Source organism: Bison bison, unplaced genomic scaffold (assembly GCF_000754665.1).
Source record: "Bison bison bison isolate TAMUID 2011002044 unplaced genomic scaffold, Bison_UMD1.0 scf7180017862979, whole genome shotgun sequence".
Taxonomy (NCBI): Eukaryota; Metazoa; Chordata; class Mammalia; order Artiodactyla; family Bovidae; genus Bison; species Bison bison.
Window position 1 is genome coordinate 420,016 of NW_011493551.1, and position 23,014 is coordinate 443,029.

The following is a 23,014-nucleotide window of genomic DNA, read 5'->3' on the forward strand; positions in this document are numbered from 1 at the left end:
AGGCTGGGCTGTCTGCGCTGGGAGAAGGCTCCTTGGAGGAGAGTTACAGCTCATGGGCCCCAGAGGAGTAGAAGAAGGACAGGTCTGAGAGTCGCCTGGTCCCTTCGGCCCTCATAGCCGCTACTCCAGGATCTTAACTCCTGGGGTCTTGGGCCTGCTCTGACAACCATGGCCCTCTGGCCCCAGGCAAATCAGAATGGCCATCTGTTGGGCAGCAGATGGTCTACTTAAACCCACCCCTTCCTGGGCAAGAGTTTGCCAAAGTGTCCGAATGCACACGTAAGACTCTGGGCAGTGCCCACGCACCTGGCCCAGGACGCTGACAGCAGCTGAGCTCCCTGAGCTGGGGTACTGCCTGGTATGCGGGCGGAGGCTGCTGACCTCAAATCCAGGTGCTCAGACCTCCCTGGGCCCCCTGTCTCCCCAGGTTCTGGAATCACAATGGTGGGCATTTTCCCAAACCAGCCTTCTCACAACAAGCATGTTGTGAGACCTCCTTCCGTCCCAATGGCAGCAAATAAAGAGATGGGCGCTCACACACTATGGACCAACATCACACCAAGGGGTAACACCTGGAGGTCTCAGGGCCCCAGATCCACATCATAACTGAGGTGGGGGGTGGTTGGGCTGTTTGGGAACCAAGACTGTCACAGCTGCATCAATATCATGCTGACAGGCTTGCCAAGGGGACGGGAGGAAGGAGGTACCCCGGCAATGGGCCGTTCACCTTCCAGTCCACCAGGCTGCCATTTCACGAGGCGCATGGCAGTCATCTGGCCACCAAGAACTGAAGTGGTAACAACAATCCTGCACGTGTTCAGATACAAACGTGCTTTCACAGCACTCCTACCGACTGCTCCTTGGGCCACCTGGGAGGCTGGGTGGGAGGTTTTTGTTACCATTTTCAGAGGAAGAAGCAAGTCTGCTGCTCGGAGTCAACCAGTGCTGAATGAAGAGAGCGAGACCAGAGCCCGACAGTGACTACCCCAGGCCGCCCTGATGGCTCCAGGGTGCATCTGTCTTGACTTTCCGATCAAAGGTGGGTCTTATCGAGGAGAGTGTAGAGTGCAGAGCACCTCCACTTGCCACCCTGCCATACACCCCCAAAGTCTCCTGACGGATTCACAGGGCTGGGCTTGACGGTGAGCATAAGACACCACGTCTCCCCGCGTTCCTCAAAAGATGCTTAAACACTCCCTTATGTGCACTGCCCTTCAACATCCCCTTAGCAACCTGGCCGAGGTTGGGAACACTGCCCACACCAGGTAAGGAGAAGGGCAGCCAGCAGGGAGGCACGAAGGGCAGGACACCAGGACCCCTCCTGCATGGGGGTCCCCAACCACCCGGCCCAGGCTCACCACCCCTCCTGTTCTCCACGCCTTCGCTCGTGGCTGTTCTTTCTGACTTTCCACTTCGCCCTCTCTCAAAGGCAATACTTGGCTGACCCAGACAGTAATTACAAAGTCCAAACATGTCAAACTGTAAACGTGCTCTGAGAGAGGGTGCACTGTGACTCAAAAGCCCGATGACAGGACTTCTACCCTCCCTCTCTGATACCATAAGACCTGTGTTTCAAGAAGGAAAAGATACTACAGATCATCAAATTCCTTCATTTTCTAGATAAGGAAACTCATAGCCATAAAGACAATGGGCCTCCCAAGAGGTGTTGTTTCTGAGTGGCAGGCCAGGACTCGAACCCCAGCCTCCTCTCACTGCAGAGTGACATGGGAATCCCACTGCTTGGCTGTTCAGGATGAGAGACAGGATGAGAGACGGGACCTCAAAGGTCATCCTATCCATCATTCTTTTCACACTTGCATCTTTTGTCCTAAAATTTTAAAAATTCAAAACCTGGGAGGATGCCCATGAAACGAATGTCACCAAAATGATTTATTTCAGCTATTTAGGCTCTAGCCTCAGGGTCGGGATGCTGAATATGTCACTATTTATCACCGGTGAAGGTAAGATGCCAGGTAACAGACACTGCGGGCTGAGAAATGCCATATACATGAGGCCTCTGTGATTTGGCGGGTGGTTCGCAGCATCCTGTGAGCTGGGAACAGTGTAACATGTCACCTCACAGTGGGAAACGGCAGGCTCAGACTCAAGTCTCAGAAAGCCTGGGAACAGCTCTCCAGGTCACAGCCTAATTAGACCAGTGACTGTTCCCACCAGGCAGGTGGCCCCGGGCCCTGCTCTTTCTAAAAATGCCAGGCTTCCCTTTGAGAGCCTTACCTTTGTCTTGCCCATTGCTGCCCAGTGCCAACCCGTTCACCACAGCTTTGGAAGCACCCGCATCACATTCTGAAAGAAAGAAAGAATAAGAGCATGAGGCTTGTGATCACATCTCCCACCCTTTCTGAGTCCCGCCAGTGCAAAGTTCTGGGTCCCGGGGGCTCTCTCAGGCCTGAAAAGGGGCCTCGGAGCGTCATGGGAGAGTTCTGAGAATGCTTTGTGGCTTGAACCAGGGAGAACGCAAAAGCTGTTTGGATGGGAAGTGTGCCGTGAGTGATATTCTCTGGTCTCCTGGCTTGGTTTCACTTCTGACATTTAAAAAAAGAAAATCTTAATTCCCTCAAAGTGGCATCTCCTACCTGACAAAGGCTTATCTACCATTCCAAGGCTGCTCAAAAGCATCCCTGTGAATCCTGAAAGCTGTCGGACAGTCAGGATAGAACCTCAGGCTCTGTGACACTTCCCCCCACCCCACCCTACACCTACAGCCACAGAAGCCACGCTGGCCCAGCCCCCAGACCACAGTCCCCAGCCACGGCTCTTGCGTTCTGGTTGTGGAGATGACCTGGCTCCCTGACCGCTCTCCCTGGCTCCGTCCTGCCCCTTTCTCCACCCCAGCCCTCAGTCTGCATCACTAAGACCACCATCTATACCCCATAGGGCTGAAAATCCCCGGAGTGCATGACAAAACAAGATGGGACAAAGCAATGTGATTTTCTAAGACCCTCCACTTTAAATGTACTGCATTTCACTTCTAATTTGAAAATAAAAATACTACTGGAGTCTAGAGTTGGGAAGTCAATCTTTTTTTTTTTTAATTTATTGGGCTGCACTGGGTCTTACTGCGGCACTCAACTAAGGCTGTTCAGTTGCGACATTCGAACTCTCAGCTGTGGCACATGGGATCGAGTTTCCTGACCAGGGATGGAACCCAGGCCCCTGCATCAGGAGCTTGGAGTCTTAGCCACTGGACCACCAGGCAAGTCCCCTGGGAAGTCAATCATTTACATTATCATTTCTACGAGGAAAAAAAAATTGAACTTGGAATCAAGTTCCCCCAAATGTACAAATGATTGTTCAGAATATATTTTTTTTAGTGAGATGGCCTGTATATTGGCATAAGTGGTTATATTCAAATTAACAAACTGACCTTCAGGATGATTAAAAGCAAACTGACACACAAGGCCCAGGGGCCAGCAGCTACCCAGGGACAAAGCCTGGGTACTCACCCCCGACTCTCAGCCCTTCAGCCACTGGTCCCAGCCCTTTTTCGGCAGCAGTTCCCTCCTGCACCTGCCCACCATGACGGTCTCCTCACAACCTCTTCAGCAAATCAGATACTTTCTGATCTCCAGGCCTTGGATCTTTAGAGGCCCTCAGCCAGGAAGGCCTGCGCTCCCTCTTCTACCTTGGGGAAATCCTCTGTACCTCAAGGTTTACCGTGAATGTCACCTCGTTGTTGGTGGAGACCTTTCAAAGTTCTGCTCAGCTGAAGACACTGAGACCCTCACTGCCCACTGGCAGCCTGAGCACCACCCAGTTCCGCATCCCAGAACTGATGGTGGAAGCCCAGAGAAAACAAGGGGGGCAGGGCACGTGATCAGCAAGGTTGGGGTGACTCCGCTGCAGCCAAGAGCCAAAAGTGTTAGTTGCTCAGTCATGTCCGACTCTTTGCAGCCCCATGGGCTGTAGCTCACCAGGTTCCTCCGTCCATGGAATTCTCCAGGCAAGAATACTGGAGTGGGTTGCCATTCCCTTCTCCAGGGAATCTTCCTGACCCAGGGATAGAACCTGGGTCTCCCACATTGCAGGCAGATTCTTAACCGTCTGAGCCACCAGGGAAGTAGCCAAGAGCCAGCCAAGCCACAGATATAATAGCCATGGTTTTATAAAGCCTCTATTTGCCTGATCTAAGGTCCTTGCTAAGCACTTATTCCATAACTAGCACCTGATTTTTATCCTTGATATCCAAGCCCCTAGAGCTAGGAGTTAAGAACTCTAATTTTATAGATAAGAAATCTAAAGCTCAGAAAGGATGCCAGGCTCTAAGATGATAAGAGGGGATATGAAATCTGTTCTGGTCCATCCTGTGACTTATCTTCTTTGTCCTCAGCTGGGATGAACACTTATTTTTAAAATAAAAAATGGCTTTTATATATAGAATACTCTCTACATATAAACCAGATACATTCTAATAATGGTTTATGTATATTCTATTTCCCCAAATGCCCCAAACCCCAGTAGCGCATTTGGCTGAGACTCAGTCATCCTACCTGGGCTCTTAATAATCAGCCTCCGTGACATCAGCTACACCGACAGGGCAGCCCAGGTACTCCTGGATCCAGAGGCAAACAAGGCCGCTGCCCTCCCCCACCCCCTCCAAACATAGCAGCCAGGACCATCTGATACTGGCCCCACAGGCAGGCCTGTCCTGTTCACTGCCCCCAATTCATCTATAGAAGGTTAGTTCTCCAGACAAAGTTCCCTTTGCACCTACATTTCTGGGACGGATGGAAAGAGGGTGTTGGCAGAAAGCCAGAAATACAAGTCACAGAAATATCATCTGTTTTACTTCCCCATCTTTTCTCTCTGACTATATGTTCTTGGGCTCCAAAATCACTGCAGACAGTGACTGAAACCGTGAAATTAAAAGACGGCTTACTCCTTGGAAGAAAAGCTCTGACAAACCTAGATAGCGTATTAAAAAGCAGAGACATCACTTTGCCGACAGAAGTCCATATGGTCAAAGCTATGGTTTTTCCAGTAGTCATGTACAGATGTGAGAGTTGGATCATAAAGAAGGTTGAGTAACAAAGAACTGACGCTTTCAATTGCTGGAGAAGACTCCTGAGAGTCCTTTGGACTGCAAGGAGACCAAACGAGTCAATCCTCAAGGAAATCAACCCTGCATATTCATTGGAAGGACTGATGCTAAAGCTCCAATACTTTGGCCACCTGATGCTAAGAGCCAATCATTGGGAAAGACCCTGATGCTGAGACAGATTGAGGGCATCAGAAGGGGGAGAGAGGATGAGATGGTTGGATGGCATCATCAACTCAATGGACACGAATTTGAGCAAGCTCCAGGAGAAGGTGAAGGACAGGGAAGCCTGGCATGCTGCAGTCCATGGGGTCACAAAGAGTCGGACACGACTAAGTGACTGAACAACGATCCCGTCCCTATGCACCTGCCCTCATTTCTCCTGATGGTCTCCTTCTTAGGACTGCAGGCCTGGCTTTGAGCCTCCCTATCTGGTTGAAGTAGCCCCAGGGTGTGGGACAAAGAACAAAATGGGACAAGCATCCCCAAGCCAGCAGCCTCAGAGCTTCCACAAGGCCCAGATCCATGTTCTTCCTTTCCTGTGTTTTTTTCCCCCTTAAACTCAAACAACCAAACTTGAAGAAATTTGGAAAAATAATTCCATCACCACAGACTCTCACTTCTGCAGCACAGTATGCTAATGACCAGCCGCCTGGGGTTGGTTGCCTCAGCAGTCACTAGCCGGATGACCCCAGACAAATCATTGCCACACAGGGCCTCAGTTTCCCCATCTCTATAATGGGAGTGGTAAGCCGTGCCCACCTTTGTGGATCTGCAGGAGAACAAAATGAGATAAGCAGGTAAAGCCCTGCCCTGATGACTGGCAGCTCAGCTCAAACTAGGAATAAAAAGAATGCATTGCCTTCATGCTGCCCTTTCCATCAAAGGTTAAGAACAAGTGTTTTCGACATAGCTGCTTTCTTCCTGATGATCGTTTTTATGAGTGGTATAATCTCCCATCAAGTAAACACACAGAATGACCCTGCTCATTCCCCACCTTCACGCGGGTGATGTTTTTGGTTCCTTTGAATTAATACAGACATTCCCAAGAGGGGAATTATCATGTCAAAGGGTCCAGATTTCTTGGATTCTTCCTGGGAAATGCCTCCTTTCAGCACCACACGCCTAAGGGAAAACCTGGGGAGAAGTCCCAAGGGCATCTCCTCATCCTCCACAGCCCCTCCCTGCCCGTCTCTTCCGCCCTTATTTCTGCCGGGAATGGTGATGCCAGTTTAGGTTAATCCTGATATTAGAGGCACAAGAAACTCTGGGTGTTGGGGGGAAGTGCTGGCCTATTTTAAATTATAGCAAGAACAAAAAGCCCAGAGTTACAGAGCAGGGGCTGCTGGCAACTCCTGAGCCCCCCTCGAGAGGAAAGGAAGGGATGCAGCCTTCTCATGAAGCAGAAGCACCATGGAGTCAAGGACCAGACCAGTCCTGCTCCTTGCAAGGCTGGAAGCTGGGCTGATGACCCACGGACGGAACACTGGTCAGGCCTTGGGCACAGAGCTCAGCACTTGAGAAGTGTTGCCTCACTTAATCCTCACAAACCCCCATTAGGTGATAATTTCCCGATGTCCATCTTACAGAGGGGTTCACTACAGGCCAAAGCCTGCAGGGTGGTACTTGTAGCCCTGAGCTGATCCACCTGGGGCCCTTCTCCTCCCAATAAGCCCACGCTGTCCGGGAAGGGTTGGGATTCAGCTGAAAGGGCGTGTGAATGTGAATACACGGAAGGATTGGTTTTCTCCTCCAGAGGTCTCTGATAACACTCTGGAGACATTGCAGGATTTGAAGGCGCCTAAGTGAGCTATGCACTAGGTCAGTCTGTGGCCCACCCCGCCTGCAGGCCTCAGGAGGTGCCAGGGAGCACTCAGTAGCCAAGGTGGGCCTCGATCTCCAGATGGAAACTTCTCTGCCGCACATCCTGGCTGGAAAGCTGACAGCTCTTGGCTGCACCACAAGCAGGGACCTACCCATTCCCTTCTGTCTTCCCTAGCCCAGGTGTCCCACCCCAACTTTAAATTAAAAACTGCTCAGTTGTGTAGGTTTTGATTTTTACTACCAAAAACATAGCAAAAGGGTGGTTTTGCCCTGATAAAGGAAGCGATGGATTAGCTCATTCCTTGGGGCAATTATGGTCAATATGTTTACTTTTGCTACAATCACTCAGATTAAGAAATGCCATCAAGGTGTATACACATGTCAGCATTGATCAAATAGGAGCCTGGTGGGCTACAGTCCATGGGGTCGCAAAGAGTCGGGCACAACTGAGTGACTGAACACACACACACACACACTTAAAATACCAAGTTTACTGTCAGTTCAGTTGCTCAGTTGTGTCCAACTCTTTGTGACCCCATGGACTGCAGCACGCCAAGCTTCCCTGCCCATCACCAGCTTCCAGAACTTGCTCAAATTCATGTCTATTGACACGGTGATGCCATTCAACCATTTCATCCTCTGTCATCCCTTTCTCCTCCTGTCTTCAATCTTTCCCAGTATCCGGGTCTTTTCTAAGGAATCAGTTCTTCGCATCAGGTGGCCAAAGTATTGGAGTTTCAGCTTCAGCCTCAGTCCTTCCAATGAATATTCAGGCTTCATTTCCTTTAGGATTGACTGGTTGGATCTCCTTGCAGTCCAAGGGACTCTCAAGAATCTTCTCCAACAACACAGTTCAAAAGCATCAATTCTTCACTGCTTAGCTTTCTTTACTGTCACATCCATATATGACTACTAGAAAAACCAAAGCTTTGACTAGATGGACCTTTGTTGGCAAAGTAATGTCTCTGCTTTTTAATATTCTGTCTACGTTGATCATAGCTTTTTTTCCCAAGCGAGCAAGTGTCTTTTAATTTCATGGCTGCAGTCACCATCTGCAGTGACTTTGGGGCACAAGAAAATAAAGTCTGTCACTGTTTCCATTGTTTCCCATGAAGTGATGGGACTGGACACCATGATCTTAGTTTTCTGAATGTTGAGTTTTAAGCCAACTTTTTCACTCTCCTCTTTCATTTTCATCAAGAGGCTCTTCAGTTCTTCTTCACTTTCTGCCATAAGGGTGGTGTCATCTGCATATCTGAGGTTATTGATATTTCTCCTGGCAATCTTGATTCCAGCTTGTGCTTCATCCAGCCTGGCATTTCTCATGATGTATTCTTCATATAAGTTAAATAAGCAGGGTGACAATATACAGCCTTGACGTACTCCTTTCCCGATTTAGAACCAGACTGTTGTTTCACGTCCAGTTCTAACTGTTGCTTCCTGACATGCATTCAGATTTCTCAGGAGGCAGATCAGGTGGTCTGGTATTTCCATCTCTTTCAGAATTTTCCACAGTTTATTGTGATCCACACAGTCAAAGCCTTTGGCATAGCTAATGTAACAGAAGTAGATGCTTTTCTGGAACTCTCTTGCTTTTTCCATGATCCAGCGGATGTTGGCAATTTGATTTCTGGTTCCTCTGCCTTTTCTAAATCCAGCTTGAATAGCTGGAAGTTCACAGTTCATGTATTGCTGAAGCCTGGCTTGGAGAATTTTGAGCATTATTTTGCTAGCGTGTGAGATGAGTGCAATTGTGCGGTACTTTGAGCATTCTTTGGCATTGCCTTTCTTTGGGATTGGAATGAAAATTGACCTTTTCCAGTCCTGTGGCCACTGCTGAGTTCTCCAAATTTGCTGGCATACTGAGTGCAGCACTTTCACAGCATTATTCTTAAGGATTTGAAATAGCTCAACTGGAATTCCATCACCTCCACTACCTTTGTTGATAGTGATGCTTCCTAAGGCTCGCTTGACTTCGCATTCCAGGATGTCTGGCTCTGAATGAGTGATCACACCATCGTGGTTATCTGGGTGATGAAGATCTTTTTTGTACAGTTCTTCTGAGTATTCTTGACACCTCTTCTTAATATCTTCGGCTTCTGTTAGGTCCATACCGTTTCTGTCCTTTATTGAGCCCTTCTTTGCATGAAATGTTCCCTTGGTATCTCTCATTTTCTTGAAGAGACCTCTAGTCATTCCCATTCTATTGTTTTCCTCTATTTCTTTGCACTGATCACTGAGGAAGGCTTTCTTATCTCTCCTTGCTATTCTTTGGAACTCTGCATTCAAATGGGTATATCTTTCCTTTTCTCCTTTGCCTTTAGCTTCTCTTTTTTTCTCAGCTATTTGTAAGGCCCCCTCAGACAACCATTTTGCCTCTTTGCATTTCTTTCTCTCAGGGATGGTCTTGATCACTGCCTCCTATACAATGTCACAAACCTCCGTCCATAGTTCTTCAGGCACTCTATCAGATCCAATCCCTTGAATCTATTTGTCACTTCCACTGTATAACTGTAAAGGATGATTTAGGTCATACCTGAATGGTCCAGTGATTTTCCCTACTTTCTTCAATTTAAGTCTAAATTTTGCAATAAAGAGTTCATGATTTGAGCCAGAGTCAGCTCCCAGTCTTGCTTTTGCTGAGCTTGAGCTTCTCCATCTTTGGGTGTAAAGAATATAATCAATCTGATTTTGGTGGTGATGTCCATGTGTAGAGTATTCTCTTGCATTGCCAGAAGAGGATCTTTGCTATGATCAGTGTGTTCTCTTGGCAAAACTCTGCTAGCCTTTGCCCTGCTTCATTTTGGTACCCCAAGGCCAAACTTGCCTGTTACTCCAGGTATCTCTTGACTTCCTACTTTTGCATTCCAGTCCCCTATAATGAAAAGGACATCTTTTTTGGGTGTTACTTTTAGAAGGTCTTGTAGGTCTTCATAGAACCATTCTATGGAACCATACTGATGATGGAAGTAAAGTTCAATGCTATAAAGAACAATATTGCATAGGAATCTGGAATGTTAGGTCCATGAATCAAGGTAAATTGGAAGTGGTCAAACAGGGGATGGCCAAAGTGAACATCAACATTTTAAGAATCAGTGAACTCAAATGGACTGGAATGGGTGAATTTAACTCAGATGACCATTGTATCTACTACTGTGGGCAAGAATCCCTTAGAAGAAATGGAGTAGCCCTCATAGTCAACAGAAGAGTCCAAAATGCAGTTCTCGGGTGCATTCTCAAAAACAACAGAATGATCTCTGTTCGTTTACAAGGCAAACCATTCAATATCACAGTAATCCAAGTCCATGCCCCAACCAGTAATGCTAAAGAAGCTAAAGTTGAATGGTTCTATGAAGTTTATTGTATATCAATCATATCTCAATAAAGTTGTCAAATAGAGGGAAAGGGAACCCATTATAAAGATGAGAACATAGTACATGTAAAGCGTAGAGTGTAGTTCTTAATATACAGTAGGTACTCAATAAATCATTACTAACAAAGGTGATGATGACAATTTATGACAAAGCTTTGGCACCTACCCAGCACTCGAAAAATAAAAAATGAAACACAGTTGGGGCCTTAGGAGTAAGTGGGAATTCTGAGCAAATGGTCCAGCTTTGTAGATTTGTCAAGAAGAGAAAGACAGGATTTTAAATGACTTACCAGAGCTCATGGTGGTGACAAGACAAGTCTTCTGCAACTGGGGCTCTGTACTGCTCTGCAGAAAAACACAAACACACAATGGAATTGATGAATGGCAGGTTCGAGATAAATCCCTATGGTTCACTTTAAAGAATGCAAACACCATATAAGCCTTGATAAAACCAGGGGGCTGAGCCAGAAGTCACTTAGCCAGGCTTCCGGTTCTTAACTGGCTGTGCACTGACATGACCTTGGACACATCACACAACCTCCTTGACCTCTGTTTCATCACCCATACTTGGTTTTGACACTATCCAAGAATCATTCCACCTCTAACATTCTATTAAAAATCTCAAATTACACAAGTCCCTGTGGATCGGGGAGAGGGTGAAGGAAAGAACAAACTTTCAGGACAGAGAAGTAAGTCACAACACAAACTGGTTACTGGGGACTAATAATAAGATTATATATAGCTTACTATGCTCAAAGAAATGCTGTAGGTGCCTTAATTATATTAATTCACTTGATCCTCACAAAGACTCTACAAGGTAAGTACTAGCATTGTATTAGTTTACAAAGATGAGGAAAGCAAAGCATACAGAGGTGAACAGCTTGCTGCCCATGTGACAGAGTTGCTTCTGGAACCCAGAGAGCCTGACCTGAAGGCCCAGGCACGTAGGAAAGACACTCTACTGCCTTGAGGTGGGAATGCAGTCCACTTACTGCTATGTAAATGGTAACCCTCTCATTTAATAAGGTCCCATCCACAGTCCCCCCAAAACCACTGGGCTGCTGTCACTATAGCTGTACCTCTTCTAGAATCTTATCTAAATGGTATCATAGTATATGTAACCTTCTGTACCTGGCTTCTCTCATTTAGCGTAAAACAATTTAGCAACTGGCCATGCTCGTGTGGGTCTATCTCCGGACTCTGTTCCATGGATCTGTCTTTATCTAATCCATTGTCTTGATGACTAGAGCTTTATAGTAAGTCTTGACATCAATGTGAGTCTTCCAGTTTCATTCTTCTTCAAAACCATTTTGGTTCTTCTAGGTTCACATTTTCATAAAAATTTCAGAGCCATCTTATCAATTCTCACCCAAAACAAAAACTACAAAAAGCCTGCTGGAATTCTGAATGAGAACATGCTGAGCCTATATATCAATCTAGGGAAAATTAACATTTTAACAATATTGAATTTTCCAATTCATGAGAACAGACTCTCTCCCTTTATGCAGATCTCTTTTAATTTCCCTCAGCAGTGTTTTGCAGTTTTCAAGGTACAGGTCTCGCACTTATTTTGAATACAATGTCTAGCTGAACATATCTGAAGGACAATCTGAAAAGCAAGTCTTCAAGAAACGAAGAAACTTGCTATTTAATATGTGGTCTGCAGACCAGCAGCACCAACATCAGCTGGGAACTTACGGAAAAATGGAGAAAGTTAGAAATCAAACCCTTCATCAGCTGCGTCAGAACCTGCATTTTAACAAGATCTCCAGCTGGTCTCTATGTATTTTCAAATGTAAGACACAATGGTGTAGAGGCCATCAGCTTCCCAGTTCATGAATTCTGTAATAAGGTCATGGTATGGTCCCAGGGTCTGCACCAAGGGACATGCTTTAATTTCCTTTTTTAACACTGAAGTCAGGCACTGGTTTTCTTTCTGGGCAGTTACTTTGTTCACTGCCCTTGGAATTGACTGCACAGAACCCGGGGGCAAAAGGGAAATCATTCGAAGTCCATCTCAGCTCAGAAGATCAGTAATTCTGCCTCTGTCACTGTCAAGTACACCTGGGACTACCCGTGACCTTCAACTGCCCCTCCGATTGTTCTCTAAGCTGCGGAACCACTCACTCTTGCGTTAAGAACACAACCTGCTGTGTTCTGTATGCTCGGGTGGTTTCCAATCTTGGTTATGATACCTCCATTTGCTTCCCAGGGCCAAAAAGGACTTCAGAATATTATCCAAATGTTTTACTTTTTAAATAATTGTAATAATCATGCCAAGGTTTTATTTAACTTTTAAAGCACAACTGAAGAAACGTTTTTGTTTCAACCATGCAGTTATCTTAATGGAGAGTATTTTTCTTTTGCAATCCTTTCTAACCTTTATCTGCATAAATAGTATTTACATAGTTGCAAACAATGTCTGGACAGCTTTGTGTTCCAGTTCTCAAATATTTCATGAACAGTTTTCTGGATTTTTACAGTCATACTCATCATTTTAATGGCTATAACATTCCATAATTCATTTATCAACTCCCTCTGCACAGTTTGTTTTAGTTTTAAAAATAAATACAGAAATGGAATACTACTCAGCTATAAAAAGAATGAAATAATGCCATTTGTAGAAACACAGAAGGACTTAGCATCATACTGAGCAAAGTAAATCTGACAAAGATCATATGACATTAATTTTATGTGGCATCTAAAAAATGATACAAATGAACTTATTTACAAAACAGAAATAGACTCACAGACATAGAAAACAAACTTATGGTTACCAAAGGGGCAAGTGGGGAAGGGAGAATAAATTAGTTTGTGATTAAGAGACACATACTACTATATATGAAATAAACAATAGGAATCTACTGTATAATACAGGGAGCTATATATACACATAATATACATATAAAACTGAATCATTCTGCTGTACACCTGAAACTAACAACATTGTAAATCAACTACAGTTCAATTGTTTTTCAAAAGTACATAGCACAATAGCCTTCTTAGGCTGGAGAAGAAATTGGAGAATTGGAGAGTCTCCAATTGGAGAAGTGGAGAAATGGAAATGTTTTATAAAGCAAATTAAAAGGATGCCTCAAATCATACGTGTTGAGTCTTGACCATCTGTTATATGTGGGTCACCCTTTGTACATTTTATATTTCTTACTACAGATACTAGTAGCTTCTAGATGTCAGCCCAACCCTTATTTAAAGAGTGGTCTAAAGTACATACGGGCAGGGACTGAGTCCCAAATACTAACCATCACTTTGCCTCAAACATCCACCAACCAGAGTAGATGCCAGGTGTAGCGCCCTCGGTGGGGGTGGAGGGGGGGCCCTCCCCAGGCCAAGTGTCTACAGTTTAGTGGCTGGATTGCAAGAAGATGGAAAGAGAATGGGCCCAGGGGGGGCAGGACACAATTCCAGTACCTTAGGAACTTGTACGACAGTAGTAGGCGGCGATGGCAATGTCTAGGTAGCTACCAGCTCCGCACACACAGACTGTGGGGGTAGTAGACTCTGCTCCGTGCTCTCACTTGATTGTTTACATAGGCAGCAGGTGACACGAAGCAGGGGGTAGTTTAAAATAATAACTGCAGCAGTGGCAGTTGTACCAAGGACGGTGCCTGGTGTCCCGGCCACGGCGGTGGCTGCAACAGCAACAACACCCCACCCAGACTATTCTAGGGCCTGGTGTTGGCTCTGAGTCCACCAGCTCAGCCTCTCTGCATTTCTGCCCCTGTTCTGAGGGTGATTCTCCTGCTTCTGGCTAACTCCAAACTACCTGAGATCTTGCCAGTAAATCCCCCTTTCAGTCTGAGTTAACCAGAGGCAATGCTTGGATGTTTGCAACCCAAGCAGCATGAGATGAGGGGGAGGAGGGGCCCCCAAGGTTTTGCTAGAGAAGAGAGGCATTATCCCTCTTTCCTGAGTAAGGCCATCCACAGCTGAACCCCAAGAGGCTCAGCAGTCGGTTCTGTCCCCATTGCCTGAAGAGCTCAGAGTCGGGGCGGTGGGGATGCAATCAGGAAGCTGCACAAACTGGGGCTGAGCAGAACACTGAAGGCTTTGGAAGTCTCAATCTAATCCAGGCAGTTTATTTAGAGACAGTCCAAGTATTACCGTCATATGTAGAATGTGAGAGTTTATTTTACATAAAAACCTCTGACACTTACTGTTTATTTAAAAATGAAGCTGTAAAGGGTTTGAGTCGGTTGAGAACATGATGGCACATCTTTGGAATTTCTCCCCCAAGTCCCCTCCAAAGGAGGCAGAGGGCTTTTGGGTAAAAGCCAAAAAGATGGACAGTGCCGCCTAGTGGCAAAACTGAACCACTGCAAGACAGCAGCAATCCCCTGGCGGGTTGCAGGAACCTAGCGTCTCAGCTTGGGCGGGCCAGGTAGGGTCAAGCCACCATTCCACCCCTTGGACTGTCGGGACATCTGTACTTGGTCAAAACACCACACATCAACACAGACATTCCACCAAAAGAACAAGATGTGAAGTAGCCCGTCTTGTTAAGAATGCATCCAAATAATTAATGGTTCTGCACCATCAGTCTCTGATTCCACGACCCTGTAATTCTGGGATAAGTCTTAATAACACAGTGAATAATTACTAAAAAGCAAAAGTTATGCTGATGTTTCCAGCTGAAACAGAATCCAATAACTAAATATGGACTGTTTATTGGGAAAGGAAAAAAGGTCCTTCCTTATATGGATGATTCAGGAATATATAACAAGGGAGGAGTTGAGTTTGTCTGTAAAAATGAATTCAAGGTCCAGCAAAGATTCTTGGAAGAGAATGAGCCCCTGGGAGCATAGCATGCTCCCTATGACTTTTGGTGTTTTGTCTCCATTGCTTCTTTACACACACACACACACACACACACACACACACCTGCAAGATACTGGAAGCGTTGACACTGTGTCATCCTCGGAACTGAGCATTTAGTGTTCAGTTACGAACCTTGTCCCCATCTCTATTTAGGCTTCAGAACCTAACTTTCAAGTCTTATGTTCAAAATAACCAAAGACTGTCTTTAACTCCACTATAGCTTGGCTACAAGAAACTAGTTTCCCATTCAACCAAACTATGATAATACTCCAGCTTTACAATCCAATCTGGGACTTGATATCTATACTGATAGTTATTTATCTAGAACTATCTATCTATAACTATGTTTGCAGGTACTTCCAATAGCTTGAAAAGAATAATATGGATAGCTCACAAAGCCCACAATACATGCTTGACCTTACTGCTTTTATACTTGCTGATCCACCAGCAAAGGCATGTTTCTCCAATTATTTGACAGTTCATCCTCTTCTCAACCTCTAGTTAAGTCATTTCTCTTCAAACGTATTCTCGACATTATTAGAGAGGGCGCAGAGACTCTTCAGAAAGCCAGAAAGGATAAACAATGAGTTGCTAACACTTCCTTTCAAGGGGAGGAAGTTAGGATAAACTTGACCCTGACATTAGCTTCAGCCTGGAATTCCATGACACAGTAGGGGGCTCAGAACACAACAAGCGCATGGTTTCTGTGAAAAGACTGATGCTTCTGGAGAGAGAGCAATAGGAAAACACATCAGAAAGGCCATCCCCCACATCCTCCCATTTCCTCCTGGAAACCCTCCAATGTGGTTTCCGTTCTAACCAATTATCTAAAATGGCCTTCAGAAAGGTTTCCAGTGCACACACATGGCCAAGCCCAACAGTTTCTGCAGCGGTCGGGGCCTCACTGACCTTTCCACTGAATTTAAGACAGTTAACTCCTTCCTCTTCCCCCAAGCACTCTCTGGTCCTGATTTCTAAGTGTCGCAACAGACTCATAACACTGAGTCATGAGGCTCTTCCTTCTACAATAGAATAGGACCTCTGTAGTTCTTCTAGGAGTTTAGAGACCTAGAGGACCCTGAGCTGTGTCCTCATTCCTTTCCAACTACATGCTCACTTCCTGGAGGATTTCACATGGACTGTTAGAACCAGAAGGATCCGTGCAGGTTACTTAGCGCCTTTGCCTGGTTTTCCACCTGTTTTGGAAGAAAGTTCCATGAGCCCCTCAGGCTACTAGGATAGCTGTGCTGTTATGGATTTCATTCATTTACTCTTGCTGAGCTTTCCTGGATGAATGCGCTCTATGGCTACTAAAGAAAAAGAAATCTAACACACGCCCTCATTATTTCGGTGCAAAAACAGATTCAGAAAAAGTCTCCCGCAGTCTTGCTCTTCATTCCATCTACTAAGCCCTGTTTCCCTCCTACTCCTCTTTCTTTTCCTTTTGAATTTTTACTGGAGTCTAGTTGATTTACAATGTTGTGTTAGCTTCTGCTGTATAGCAAAGTGAATCAGTTACACACACACATATATCCACTCTTTTTTAGACTTTTTCCCATATAGGCCACTACAGAGTATTCAGTAGAGCTCCCTGTGCTATACAGCAGGTCTCTAACAGTTACATATTTTATATTTATTTTATATATAGTGGTGTGTATATGTCAATTCCAATCTCTCAGTTTACTCCTCCCCCACTTCCCCCAGGTAACCATAAGTTTGTTTCCTATGTCTGTGAGTCTGTTTCTGTTTCATAAATAAGTTCATTTGTGTTGTGTTGGACTCCACATGTAAGTGATATCATGCGATGTTTGTCCTTCTCTATCTGCCTTACTTCACTCAGTATGACGATCTCTAGGCCCACCTATGTTGCTGCGAGTGGCATTACTCCATTGCAGCACTATTTACAATAGTCAGGACACGGAAGCAACCTAAATGTCCACTGACAGAGGAATGGATAAAGATGTGGTACATATACACAACGGAGTATTACTTAGCCTCATATCCTTCTTCCTCCTCAGGGCACCTTTGGTCTCCTGGCAATGGACACTGAATTCCAGATGAGAATCAACCCTCCACGGTTAATGCATGAACTGGTCAGTGCCCTTTTCCCCTTATAACTTCTGATGTCACTCACCAAACGTGTCCTGTGTCCTGTGTACTAAATGCTCACCAAACATGCAACGTGTCCTGGTAATCAGTTACAAATTGCCAAGGCTGTTACTCATCTTTTCCCACCCTGCCTGCCCTGTCTCCAGTCCTCCTATCAAGCCCTCTGGACAGCAAGGCCCCTCCAGCAGGACAGGGTCTTGCTCAGCTCTGTCTCCTAACGTCCAGCAGGATGCCCAGCTCAGAGCAGGCACCCATTAGTGTTGGTGGGTGAGCGTCCCTTGTGCCGGCCTGAGTGCACTGCTTTCTCTCCCTCCCCCTGACCTTCCATCCCACACCTGCTGCGTTGTCTAGTCAATTCTTCTGCCCTCATGACTCATGCACCCCAGCCACCTCTGCTTTTCCATCCTCACATTCACCATTCTATTCCATTGCCTCATTCCCAGACCATGACAATGGCCCAATAAGCCTCAGAATCACCTTATAGCCCATGGGAGAAAAAAAAAAAAAATCCGTGGGGGAGGTCTATAAGCTCAGAGGGGCTGGTTGGGTGGGACAGGGCAAAAGGAAAAAAGGCAGTGAACCTCCTAGCGAAGAAAAGCGTTTGTCTAAAACACAGGCCAGATGATACCAACCCAACAGCGTTTCTTCACACCTACTGTGCATCCGAAATACTGCCTAGCCCACAGGAGACCAATGTGAATCTGACAGCTGCTGTCCCTGAGGCCATCATGGAGTTGCAAGAAAACAGATATGTCCCATTTAATGTAATATGATGGGCAGGTGTTCTTTGGAAGGAATGATGCTAAAGCTGAAACTCCAGTACTTTGGCCACCTCATGCGAAGAGTTGACTCATTGGAAAAGACTCTGATGCTGGGAGGGATTGGGGGCAGGAGGAGAAGGGGACGACAGACGATGAGATGGCTGGATGGCAACACCGACTCGATGGACGTGAGTCTCAGTGAACTCCGGGAGTTGGTGATGGACAGGGAGGCCTGGCGTGCTGCGATTCATGGGGTCGCAAAAGTCAGACACAACTGAGCAACTGAACTGACCTGACCTGAACCCTCTGCTAGTGATCTGACCTAAGTTGTACAGGAACACAGAAAGAAGAGGAATAAATTCTGTAAGGAGAAAGAATCAAGGAATGATAAATACTAAAATGTTTAAATGTTCAATGGCACACCTTCTAAAATCACCTCAAATGTCACACTTTGGGAAACATTGGTCTAAATGTCCAATTCCTTAACCTACTGTAAGGCTCTGTAAGATGAAGTCCCAATGACTTTTCTAGTCTCATTTCCCCTAGGTACTCAATAAGCCCTAAACTCCATGTGTATCATATTCATCATTCCCATGGAATCCTGAATGAGATCTCCCTTTTCCAAGTCGTTAATCTCATTGTTACTTCCCACTAAAGCCTGCTCCCTCATTTCCCCAAACATTCAGACCAATCCTAGCTGCCAGATGCACTGACCCAACAAAAATGGAAGATTTTAATTTTGGTTTTAGTCTTCTTTTTAGTCACTATTAAGAGAGTCATGATGATAAGGAATTCATTTAATAAGACTTATTTAATAATCTTGGAATTCAGAAATCCCATGCCCAAGTTCCCACTATATTCATCACAGTTTCATCCCAGGCCCTTGCCAGAGGTAAGATCAAGCAAGATCCGGAGTTGGAAAGTTAGCTGCCGATAAATCTGCAACTATTTTTTTCCTTTTTATACTTATATGAAGTCTTTCAGTAAACCTGCAAAGGGATTCTGCCAACAAAATTGGCAATAAGCAAAAGAGCCCAAAAGAGTTTCAAGTCTTATACATGTAAAATTATTTCATCTTTAGACAACAGAATTTAGGAGGTAATACATGATTACAAGTTATGTAATACAATGCATGGTTTAAAATAAACATAATAGAGAGGATTAATATCCTTGTTTTACAGTGTACTCAATACTTATAAGAAAAATTGTTAAAGGCATGAAGAAATTCCAAGGAAAAAATATGACTAACCATTTTTTTCCACTTCTTAAATCAGTCCACAAGTTTAAAAACATTAATGCTCAGTGTGAACAAATGCAAAGCCCCTGACATTTTCCTACAGTCAGTGACACTGTAAACTGTTACCATTGTTTTCAGCGTAGAACATCAAGACTTAACATAGCTCACATCCTTTGTGCTTTAGGGGAACCTAGATCAGAGAATGGAGAAGGCAATGGCAACCCACTCCAGTACTCTTGCCTGGAAAACCCCATGGACTGAGGAGCCTGGTAGGCTGCAGTCCATGGGGTCGCTAACAGTCAGACACAACTGAGTGACTTCACTTTCACTTTCCACTTTCATGCATTGGAGAAGGAAATGGCGACCCACTCCAGTGTTCTTGCCTGGAGAATCTCAGGGACGGGGGAGCCTGGTGGGCTGCCGTCTATGGGGTCGCACAGAGTTGGACACGTCTGAAGTGACTTAGCAGCAGCAGCTCAGATAAAGAACGCCAAATGACAATAAAGCTACGTAGACAGAAATGTTTACTACAGCTTTATTAATTATGAAAACCTAGAAACACTGCTGTGTTCAGTAACAGGGAGCCAATTACAATAGCCACTCACTTCCTAGGTGGACTGAATCATTATGAAAATAATGGTTATGTAGAACATACAACATGGGAAAACACTTCTTATAAGATTAGGTGAATACCACAATATTATAAAGTAATTAGCCTCCAATTAAAATAAATTAATTAATTTAAAAAGATTAGGTGAATAAAAAGCAGTAACAGGTCTGCATGACATTTCTAATTATAAATTTATAAAAATCAAAACACATGCACATACTACAAAGAAAATATGAGCAAATTCTAACAAAGATGTGGTAGAGTAGAGTTACAGGTAACTTTGAAATTTCATTTCTGTTTTCCAAACAGTAGATAATGTGGTTATAAAACACTTCTTCTTTAATGACGGGAAATTGCTTTTTAATCTCATCCCTGGCATTTGATATGCAATTGGTTCATCTTTAGAACTTTAAAGAGCAAATTCTAGCAGACAAGCTAAAAAAAAAAAAAAAAAAAGCCACCAACAATCTTGTCCACTAGAACATGGCAGCCCCACATGATTTAATCTTTTCTCACAGCCCATAACAAACACCCCAAATATGGACTTACAACATTAATTGCCAGTGATCGCTTTGTTTAATGAAGCCAAACTACTCTCATGCAGTTCCTTATGAGGACAAGGGGGGCAATAAAATGACTAGAACGTTTAGCCAGATTTCCTAAAGAAGCAATTGTACCAAAATATGTTATCTTAAAATAGTCCACAGAGACTGCCAGGTGGACAACACACACAGCACCCCATGGCTCCTCCTTGCTGCCAATTCCCTACTCCTAACTCGAGTCCATGGCATTCCAGAGCCCTGAGCTCCTCAAACTCTTTATATGTACAACTCTGGGCACACACCATTTCTGAAGCATGCATTGTTAACCAAGACAAGTCTTAAATACAAAAACTGGCCCATTTTTGTTTCCCAAATATGGCTGCGTGCACAGAACCAAAACAAAGCTGTCTCACTGCAGCATCCAGTACACTCGAAATCTTCCACTTAGGAGATCTAGATAATTGAAACAAGGGCAGATTCCCAAATTCGTTAGATAATAGCAAAATATCTTAGCTCCGCTTAAATTGTAAATACATAACCTCAAACTAATAGAGGCAAGCCCAGGATATAAATGACACCTTTCTTCAGAAGTCGTCACTACACAGTGTCTACCTGTGGAGACAGCACAAATGAAAGCATTTTGAATTCTCAGGAGAGTGAAGGTTGACCCACAGGCTACAGGTAGAGACTAAGAAGTTACTGTGTGTGGCTGAAAAAAATTTTAAACAGCTGAAAAGGGGTCTTTTAAAGGTTGAGAACGAGAAAGAAGGGTGAGTTTGATACGGCAGGAGAGGTGTCCACTCTTAATCCCTAATTCCCACTCAACTTCTCTTTTAAACCACAAAATTCCTAAGGCTACATATTTACCACATCATATATCATACAGACATCTGCAGTGCAGGCCCCTACCGCGCTCAGGAATGAGGGAACAGAAGTTCCATTCAGTAAAAAGACTCTGGGTCTTTTGCAAATACATAACTTAAATACCTCAATTCATAATACTAGCTTATTCAGAAATTGCTTGTTTTCTTTAAATGTTCTGAAATTTTACTCACAGTATACTAACCTAGAAAAAAGCCAATAGAAACACTGAAAACATCACCTTTTCTGAGAAAACCTCTCAGCAGCATTTGTCTAATAACTGAGGTGGAACACATATAGTCTGACCAGAATCAATAACCCCTGAACCCAAGCCTTGGAGGCTGAGGACTGCATCAAACCCTTGGTGCCTAACAATAACATATGTGAGATGCTGATTTCCATTCATCATGCAGTGAATTGCAGTACTTTGGCTGCTTTTCTTTTTTAATTGCATTCTGAACTAATTTTAGGCAAATTTTTAGTTTATCAGATATAAAAGCTACACCCAAGCATTTGAGAATACAGTGCAAATTTCTGAAATGAGTTTTCCTCCAACTAAGCTAAAATCACTAAAAATATTCAATATAGTGTCAAGGTCATAGCAAACATTCAATAAAAAGTTTTTGGTTGTTTTTTTTTTTTTTTAACCTATGTTATTTCTCAGACAAGATTACCTGGAAATCAGTTGGTACCTATTATACATTTATATATTAATAAGCATTATATGTATGTATATATACACACACACTTATGACTTCAGTTGTTCTATGCATATCCAACTATATCAATAATCACTTTGAATATCAATGTTCTAAATTCATCAATTAAAAGAGATTTATTGCATGCTTAGTCAATCCAACTGTGCGACCCCAGGCTCCTCTGTCCCATGGATTCACCAGGCAAGAATATTGGAGTGGGTAGCGGTTCCATTCTGGGGGATCTTTCCAGCCAGGGGGTCCTGCATTGCAGGTGGACTCTTCACCGTTTGAGCCACATGGGAAGCCCAAGAGAGATTACTACTGCTACTGCTAAGTCACTTCAGTCGTGTCCGACTCTGTGCGACCCCATAGATGGCAGCCCACCAGGCTCTGGGATTCTCCAGGCAAGAACACTGGAGTGGGTTGCCATTTCCTTCTCCAGTGCGTGAAAGTGAAGTCGCTCAGTCGTGTCTGATTCTGGACTGGATCAAACAAGACCCACCTATGTGCTGTAAGAAACTCACTTGAATTAAAAAACACAGATTAAAAGTAAATAGATGAAGAAAAATATACTGTGTTAACAGTTTCTATATGTGTTTAGTGACTATGCAAAACAACCACACACACAGAAAGAAAAAAGTTAAAAGAACTGGATTTAAACCCAAATTCTATCAGCCTCAGTTTATTCACCTACAAAAAGAAATGAACAATACCTAATTTCATAAGGTGTTTCTAAATTTTAAAAGCTATATGAAATATTGTAAAGTGCTGTTATAAAAGGAAAAGTATTCTGGTGAAGAGATGCCAATCTAGTCCTGTTATCCATTTATGGCTTTAAGAGATGGATGAATATCTTATCACGAAGTTGATATTACCAATACTTGATCACATAAAGCACCAGGCTCTATATACTAAAGTAGCATCCAAAAACCAAGAAATTCATCTCTGGTTCTGCCTTCCTATGCAAAGTCAGGCAATGAAGGACACTCCGCATAAAAGCATCATATTTTAAGACACTTCAGAGTTGCTCTCTAAGGTCGGGTCTTAGGGAGCCACACCATTATTTCAAGACCCATTTTCTGTGCACGCATACCATGCAGGCCCTCT

General features: G+C 44.3%; 1 protein-coding gene across 24 annotated transcripts in view; it reads right to left on the reverse strand.

The window, feature by feature from the left end:
• SORBS1 (sorbin and SH3 domain containing 1) overlaps positions 1-23,014 on the reverse strand; it is a 236,387-nt gene that overhangs the window by 111,806 nt on the left and 101,567 nt on the right. For all 24 annotated transcript variants that reach the window (XM_010832970.1, XM_010832967.1, XM_010832973.1 and 21 more), the window contains 2 exons: positions 10,544-10,598; positions 2,236-2,304 (listed from right to left, as the gene is read on the reverse strand). In XM_010832970.1, the coding sequence (XP_010831272.1) occupies positions 2,236-2,304; positions 10,544-10,553 (79 nt within the window). In that variant the 5' untranslated portion in view covers positions 10,554-10,598. The remainder of the gene's footprint in view (positions 1-2,235; positions 2,305-10,543; positions 10,599-23,014) is intronic.